The 9219-nt window shown below is 29.3% G+C and overlaps 1 protein-coding gene across 1 annotated transcript; it reads right to left on the reverse strand.

Moving 5' to 3' along the window:
* Window positions 1-675: 675 nt before the first annotated feature.
* On the reverse strand, window positions 676-8785 carry LOC132932840 (uncharacterized). The gene is made up of 11 exons (XM_060999193.1): window positions 8701-8785; window positions 4796-5005; window positions 4658-4726; window positions 4523-4591; window positions 4388-4456; window positions 4220-4321; window positions 3937-4110; window positions 3824-3877; window positions 2395-3552; window positions 1886-2152; window positions 676-1820 (listed from the first exon to the last, which is right to left on the reverse strand). Exons 1-11 carry the CDS (start codon window positions 8783-8785, stop codon window positions 940-942), a joined length of 3138 nt encoding a protein of 1045 aa, XP_060855176.1. The 3' UTR covers window positions 676-939.
* Window positions 8786-9219: the final 434 nt, after the last annotated feature.

The following is a 9219-nucleotide window of genomic DNA, read 5'->3' on the forward strand; positions in this document are numbered from 1 at the left end:
ACATTTATTAGGCAAACCATAACAAATTAAATTAATCATAATTGTTCATGAAATATTGTAAATTTAGTGACAGTCAAAATTAAATCATATATATAACATACAAAAATAGTATAAATCATCCAATTGATAATTATTATTAATTATATTTAATAATCCATAGTATAATATTATAGTAATAATAATAATAATGATAATAATAATAATAATAATAATAATAATATCTATAATATACTACACTATTATGCATATAATAGTGGTGTGGAATCTTTGTTACGGGTTAGTTTCTAATCTACTTATTCAATTGTCATGAATTTTTTTTTTAATTAAAGAAGAGCTACTAAAACGAAAAACTAAAATAGAGCAGGTTTTAGGTATAAATTTAGTCCAATAAAGTAAGTAAATAATCAATTATTAACAGGGCTCGGGAGTTCATGCATTTGCATATTAGTTTTGGTAGTTTTTTTCGGTTAAATGATATTAATAAATAATAATTTTTGATTATTTAGGTACTTGTAAATCAATTTTTTAGTAAATCAAAAATATTAATGTAAAATGTTCATATTTAACGCGTTAAAAATTTTGTATAGAAAACAAAACGTGCGTTGATGACTAAATTTCATGCTTTATGACAAAATAATTTTAATTAACATGTTCATTATTTATTTAACAATTAAGACAAATTATGACATAATATATCACTGTAGCAACGAATAAAAAATTATAACATTATAATATTAATTCAACTTAAATACTATAATAAATAATAAAAATGTAGTCTTGCATGTTTTCAACGTCACCAAAAATTCACATGAGGTTATACACATAGTCAATATTAATAATATAATTGATAAAATTTAAAATTAAAAGTACAATAGTAAGGTACGTAAGAATATAATATGTTATATTCACAATACTAAAAATATGAGTAACAAAATAAAATTATTTGTATTTAGACTTTTTACAAAAAGTTTGGTAACGATGAAAGGCATTCACTTTTATTTGGTCCCTTTCATTTTTACCAATGCCCAGTTTTCCAGACAAAATTCTATTGATTTGAGTGCACCAATTGTGGACCATTAATTTAATTACAAAATCGAAAAACTGTTTAGGAAACAATTGACCATGCTCTTCACAATTTATCACATTAACATTAATTTGGTGTGTCAATATTTTTGATAATTCATTTTTTAATGTTTTATGATGACAAATTGAGGGCAAAAACTGAGCAATCAAGTCAATTGATTTTTTTACTAAAGAACAAAAAATTTTGTTAGGGTACTTTAATAAAAGTTTACCATTTGGATTGTAATCTCTGGCAACAGTTAGTTGATGTCCCTTAGCTGTTGTTAAGGAACACACTTGATTTAAGCAAACTGTGCAGTTTTTAAATAAAATACTATTTAATTTTTTAATTACAAACCCAGCTATATAGTTGTGAGTCTGGAACTGTAAATCTTGTAAGATTTCTGAACTAAAATTTGTTATTTGTTTTGGAGTACCATCCGAAACTCTAGGTTCAGGTTCATCACATTGTTCTGGCAAGTTGTCTTCAAACGTTTCAAACAATGTCTTATACGATGTTAAGCAACCGTCGCTGAAGTCTTCTTCACAATTGCTCCCAGGAGAATGTGAAGACATTAAGTTGTTGAGAAGCAGAGTTCTGTATGAGGAAATGAATTGGTAACAAGTCGGATTGGTGTTTCTGTAGCCCAGGGCACGCAATGCTCCGAAAAAATTCTCTAGTGAATCTTGGTTAAAGTTTCTTAAGAGAATTGATTTTATACCCATCTTGTTCAATAACTTAAATACCTCTTGAAATCCTACAAATGTTAAGTATATATATAGTTACATACTCCGTGTAATGAAATGGACAATTAATATTTACCTTTAATAGTTTTTATCCAATTCTTAATTGTTGGAGGTTGAGGAACTGTCTTTTTTTTACTGACAGGATCTATGAAATACATTGACTGCAACACTTTGAGCGACACTTCCCATAACTCATGGTGTGGAGAGTACCTTTTCAGGCCGGTGCGATATATTTTTCCATCTACTACCTTGTCATAGCTCCCGTTTACTGAATCAAATAATTTGTCAAAAAACTGGCAGAATTTTGCAGTGTCTTTCGCCTTTTCTTTTAAAATTTTTTTTGCTGAAACATGATAAACAATTATCGTACTTATAGAATTATGCATTTTTTTAATGTCGGAAAATATTATTGAGTGTTAAGTACAACAGTATTGATAACTATGCTTAAATAGCTTGGACATTTTTAAACATGCTACTAAAATAACTAAAATAACTAAATAAAAAAATTTTTTTATAGACTAGATTATATTAGATACATTTGTACTTAATGCTCAATGACGGTCCATTGCTGATATTTTTACTTACAAGCTAAAAATGACATTATGGATGCAACTCTTTCGGATAAAACCTGCACAGCACATTTGACTTTCATTTTTTTAATTTTATTAGGAATTATATGTTCGGCTGTCAGCCTTGGTAGCATTCTCACATCCTCGATCTTGCAGTCCAATTCATATAGTTCGGTAATGTCACTCCAGCTGGCCTCCATTTGTTGTCCGTCCATGGTGAATAAAACATTTTTATTGAGAATGTTGTTACGCACTCCTTTCAGTAGATGAGGTGGATCATAGATATGTACAACATTCAATATATCTGCCCCACATTGAACATTGTAAAACTCTTCTTTAAATTGAATATTATTTCTTAGTGCCTCCGCTCTAGTGTCACGATGCAGCATATTAATGGCACCTTTGTTTGTGGCTCCTTGATCGCAAACAGATGCAACAACATGCAACCCTGTTTCGTGCACTGCTTGAATCACATTTTTTATTTGGTTTGACAAATCGTGGCTACTGGTGGTGCCCTTGCAAAAAGTATAAGATATGGGTTGCTTATATTTTTTAACCACGCCACGAATCATGAATACCAAGCTGTGGTCAGCAAAATGTTGGGTCCTTCCTATACCATTGTCTTCAAAACCAGTTATCATGCCGGTATTATGATCATAAGTTAAATTTGGGTCCAGACTGACCTCATCGAATAAAATTGTACAGAGTTTTTGCCTAGCACTTAACTTGACGACATTGGTTTTCAAAACTTTCATCAATGTTTGATCAATTCCTGGATTTACTGGGATTTTGGATAGTAAATTCGTCAAAGTTTTTCTGCCAGGTAGAGTGAATAGTTTTGCTAATGTTCGATATGATTTTGCACTCTGTTTGTAGAGAGATAAGCTGAGTAGTTTTTCATCTAAAGTAAATCTTCTACCTCGCGCTTTTTGATTTGTTGCACGCAGTTGTAAATTAGTGAAAATGGCAGCTGCAAAAGTCATACGACTTACGGCTTTTGAATTTAAAAACCCTTCAGAAAATTTCTCAGCTGCTGACAAACGACTTTTGAAGGTGAATGATTTCTTTTGTTCCCATCGCAAACGTCTACTCAGCAATACACTTCCTCTGTATAGTGACTTGCATTTTGGTGTTAACTGGCTCATTTTTCTTACACCAATGTTAGTCAATACCCCTAAAAAAATTTTCAAAGCAATTTTAAAATGTTTGAATTAAATACTATTAATTGTAACTAAAAAATCTAATTCATTAAAAAAATTTATTTTGGTTTTTAAAAGCTACAATCAATAAGGATAAAAATAAGAAAAACATTAATAATCACCAGTTTTTTTTAAGCGTTTTACTGGTTTTTTGATAGATTTTACAACTACTGCATTAGCTTGAAAACAAAGCAATAAAATCAAGCAAAGAGATGAAGCATAAATACACTAGTTTATTATACATACATTGAAGAAACGAGTCATCGTCTAGCTTGGAAATTCCTTCCAACTCAGATTCTTCTGTTGAACAAAATTAAATTTATTGAACGGAAGATATAAAGACTTTTTTATAGGCATACCTGAGGATTCACATTCAACAAGTTGTCTGTTGAGATGTGATGGTGTAGATGATGGTAAACAAGTTGAGCCTAGGTCAAATGCATTTATTACTTTGTCTGATGTACAAGTAACTATAAACAACAAAACAGTAACATTTGAAAAACTTGCCTGCCAGGGTTTGTTTTTAAAAAATTCTATAATTTCATTAAATTAGTAAACATATATTTGTATAAAAATTAATATGCATTAAACTATAACTAATAATTATTTGTTGTTTTAAAAATTAAAAATTAAAATACATACGTTGAATAACTGAATCCTCATAAAATATTGAAATTTCTTCTAAATCAGTGTCTTCTATACTACAAGAAGTAGACGGTGTTTTAAAAGTATCAACAATAGAAACTGTAAATAATAAATGTAATTTATTAGATTTTTTATACTAGTTACACATCAGTTAAATTAGCATACCAGATGATTTGTACTGTGGTCGATCACTACAAGAAGTGGACAGTGTCTTAAAACTATCAACAATAGGAACTGTAAATAATAAATGTAATTTATTAGATTTTTTATACTAGTTACACATCAGTTAAATTAGCATACCAGATGATTTGTACTGTGGTCGATCACTACAAGAAGTGGACGGTGTCTTAAAACTATCAACAATAGGAACTGTAAATAATAAATGTAATTTATTAGATTTTTTATACTAGTTACATATCAGTTAAATTAGCATACCAGATGATTTGTACTGTGGTCGATCACTACAAGAAGTGGACAGTGTCTTAAAACTATCAACAATAGGAACTATAAATAATAATAACAAAAAATGAATAAGTTTATAATACTGAAACTAACCTATAGTAAATAACTTACCAGATAAATGTAAAGAAGGGACAACCAAACATTTCAATTTTTTGGTCCCTGGACTTATATCATTGTCTAGAAAATGACTCGAACAGATCCGTTTTTTCTCATAGACTATTGATGGATCGAGAGATCTCAAATCTCCACCAACAATTTCTACCCATTTATCAAAAGACTCTTTATTTTTTTTTGGATTTGGAAAACGATGTGATGATGTGCCTTAAATTCAAATTATAATGTTATAGTATTTAATATGAAGTTTAGAGAAGGTATAATTTGTTTACAAAATTATGTTATTATAATTAACTTTTTAACTAGTTAATGCCCACCTTTGGTTATACAATTATAGAATAGCATGTATCTACTGAGTATTCAATGTTAAAAGATTTACCCTGTATATAATAAATATTATATTGTATCTATGCTATCTAAAGAATATAATTTCTATAATATTTAACAACACTGACACATAACACATTTTGTTGACTCAAATAATAGTAAGATAAGGTCTGCAAAGGGAATTCCCAGTAATTAAGTTATTTTACTTATATTATTATTAAACCAATAATTATATTTTATGATAAGTTATGAAAAAGGTCACTCTATAATCTCTACGTAAGGAATTTCCAGTAGTAAAAAAACTTATTTTACTCTACATTACACCACAAGTTCATTATATAATGTTTAATATACAAAAATACACCCAATAAAAATGATGAATGAAAGATATATTGCAACCACTCATAAAAACCCCTTAATATATTTTTAAATTTCCAAGATTCTACTCTAAATGGCTTTATTACTCTATGAAGACGGACAATTTTTGGCCTAATAGCGCTAGCTGATTATTTATTTATTTATTTAATGTTCAGATGTGAGTAGTTAAGTGAAATCATTGAAATCATTGCCTAAGTACCTACTACTCCGCTTTTTAAACTCTAAATACTTAAATCAATCTGAAAATATTCTACTTCGAAATATGAAATTAAAATATGGGACCTGGTTTAAAAATTATATAATTTAATATTTTTTAATCAAATAACTACAATATAATATACAAACCTGTTGAAAAACACCCAACCACACAACATTTGTAAGCGTATCTTGGCATCGTTTTAATTTGCCAAAAACCAAATAAAAACAAGAGGCGGCGATGTAGTCAAGCCGGCACAACAGTTTGAAAAGTTTAACTTGAACTATTTACAAGAATTTAGAATACTACTTGAACAGTCACAGCAGAAAACAAGCATAAATAAGAACACTACTTGAATCATAGACAAGAATACTAAAAATTTGAAACAGTGAGTACTGAGATGAACAGTCAGAGCAGAAATGCAAAATGCAGATAACAGTAATTCGGTAATCGGTATCAGCGGCGGTACGCAGCTGATATGATGGGTCATTGGGTGGGTGGCGGTGTCGGTGACTAGAGCGCTCGTGGTGCCTGGTGAATGAACGTCCAATGTCTGTATAACTACTATACAGTTACCATCCCCTGCTGAACATATTAGGTTCGAATCTGACTGCAGCAGATTTGTTCCTACTGTGTTTGTTCTCGTAGTGGGGGGCATTATAAAGCCGGCAATTGTAGCGCTTCGGGCGATTGGTGATTTACATGCGAATGTAGGTTGTCACGTGGTGCGGCCTACGTTGTCACCTTGATTTGTATCTACCTCAGTCTTGTTCCAAGGCTGACGTATATAATGTCCACCTCTGACTTTAAATTCTACAAATAAATACCTGTCTAACCCACCACGTCACAGTGCTTAGGTAAAAAAAATATCTCTGTTGTACAGACAACCAGTTAAAAAAATAAAAAATAAAAAAATAAAAAAAAAAGTGAGAGGTGGCCACCATTCTGGATGTCTGTACAACACAGATATTTTGCAAATTTTTTGCATTTTTTTATTAATAATGAGTTCGTATAATTATACAAAGTTAAATATTACAAGTCCTATATTTCATTTAATATTTGATATTATCATGTCGGATCAACACAGATGTGTTTTATATGCTTATCTACACTACATATTAAAAGTTTACCCCCCGCTTCATATTTTTCATTTAAGTATAACTCCGTTGCTATTTATGTTAGAATCTTCATTTTTACATTAAACATTTTTGATTTTAATTCTTTATAAGTCCCCCTCATAGTATCATAGTGTAAAATTGTTTTCAAAGATTTTTGGATTTTAATAACACGTGCCCAATTCGGGTGAGTGTTAAATATCATATTTTTTTTAATAAAACAATTCTATTAAAAATTAAATTAATTAAATTATTATATTCTAAGCATTTTGTGATCGGAATCTGTACCTCCCATACCAAGACAACATATTTTAATATTTCCTAAATCTTGAACAACACAAATATCATGAAGATATTTGAAAAAATAAGTACCAGTTGTATTTATTAAATCATTAGCAATTTTACAAATTTCAAGCCATGTTGGTGATTCTAGTATTTTAGAAGCATAAGGTTTTCCATTTCCAGAAATATTGTGTCCATGATCGACAATTAAAATATTTCCTTTAATTGGAATTTTATTTAGATTATATTTCATAATTTTAATATTTTTATTTTTATTAGTATTATAGTATTCAAATTTACAAAACTTAACAAAGATTTCATTATTTAATATTGAGTTTTCTATTTCGTTTTGCATTTCATTTTTTTGTAATTTATTAAAATCATTGATAGTTGTTTCCATTATTTTATTATTTATTATATTTTTAATTTTTAAATTAATTTTTTCAATTTCTTTTTAATACATTTTGCAATTAAATATGCTATTTCGATTTTTATTTTTGATAGAACAATTCTATTAAAAAAATATTTTGGGGTGATTTTGCAAAAAATATTTTAATTATTATTGCATTTAGATTTTCTTAAAAATATTTTGGGGGATCATGGTATTTCAATTTTTAATTATTAATATCATAAGTTTTGCGAAAAATATTTTAATTATTATTGCATTTCGATTTTTATTTTTAATAATTAAGTTTTGCGGAAAATATTTTAATTATTATTGCATTTCATAAGTTTTGCGAAAAATATTTTAATTATTATTGCATTTAGATTTTCTGATCTTTTTACACATTGTTTTCTTTGTGATCTTTTATTGATATAATATGGACTGCGCCAGGAATGGTATATATATACTACTTATATTATTATTAATTTGTTGGCCAGAAGGGCCACATATTATCTTATACGAGCTTCGGCTCAAATAGCTGTGTCAATACATTATTATTATTTCGGTTGGCCATAAAGGCCGGTCATTTATTATTATCATTATATTTTTATTATTATACATTGTTGGACCAGAAGGGTCACATTATTTTCATAGCGGCTCCAATAGCTTTTTTATTATTATCATTATATTATTATTATTATATATTTTTTACACGTTTGTGTGGTACTGTGAGTTTTTAATATATATTTTGTACTGCTATTATTTAAATCTGCGTATTATACAGCAACTTAACTATCAGAAACCGTGTTACCATTTTTTATTAACTATTTGTTTAATTGTATACACACCCACATATATACACACTTAACACACAGATAATACACATAATTACACTACACGCATTACGTAGTTCGACAGTATTTGCCCGGCGATCCCGACCACTGCTGTTCGAACTATTACACCATTAAGGCGCGTCCACACTTGAGCATATTCATGGTGAGCATACATACTCACATTAAATTGTTTGCGATGAATTTGTATGTGGACGGTAAATTGAGCAAATTCAAACCACGCAAACGTGATCGCGATCCATGCTGAGCACGAGCCACTGACTGTCGGTCTCCTGGCTATGCTCAAAGGAAAACGGCGCGCGAGCTCATAGTGTGCTATGTTCAATTTGGACGTAAATAAATCTGCACACAGCGCTCAGGCCGCTCACGATCCTGCACAGACATGTTTCTACAAAACCAAGATTGGTTTCTGGTTGGGACTTTAGGGGTCTTTTTAAGTTTATGTTTATTCATTTCGACTAATTACTGTCAACTGTAAACATACGTGTTTAAACAATTCATTTACCGCATACTAGTATTTAATATTTAAAAAAATATGGAATGGTCCAAGGAAAGCTGTTTGAATTTAATAAATGAATACGAAAAGTACCCAGTATTGTGGAGCCCAAAAGATCCAATGTATTTTTCTAAAAACAAAAAAATTGACGCTTGGGCAGAAATTGGCCGTAATTTAAATATCGACACAGAAGAAGCGAAGAAAAAAATGATAAGTTTATCGGGATCGTTTCGCCGAGAGAAGGCCAAAACTAAAAACAGCTTTGGAACAGGGAAAGGTAAATTTTATTTAGTTATTTTAGATTTTATTTTTATAAATTATAACAATGTCTTTATTTGTTTTAATAAACTATAAATACTATTATATAATAATATACCTGTATTAATTTACG

Source organism: Metopolophium dirhodum, chromosome 1 (assembly GCF_019925205.1).
Source record: "Metopolophium dirhodum isolate CAU chromosome 1, ASM1992520v1, whole genome shotgun sequence".
Lineage (NCBI taxonomy): Eukaryota > Metazoa > Arthropoda > Insecta > Hemiptera > Aphididae > Metopolophium > Metopolophium dirhodum.

Bases quoted from the DNA above. Each gene is read 5' to 3' on its own strand.
- LOC132932840 (XM_060999193.1), bottom strand. From the start codon at position 8,785: ATGAATAAACATAAACTTAAAAAGACCCCTAAAGTCCCAACCAGAAAC. The intron at 4,457-4,522 runs GTATGCTAATTT...TATTATTTACAG, and splicing joins ACCACAGTACAAATCATCTG to TTCCTATTGTTGATAGTTTT. The intron at 2,153-2,394 runs GTAAGTAAAAAT...ATCATGTTTCAG, and splicing joins CATAATGTCATTTTTAGCTT to CAAAAAAAATTTTAAAAGAA.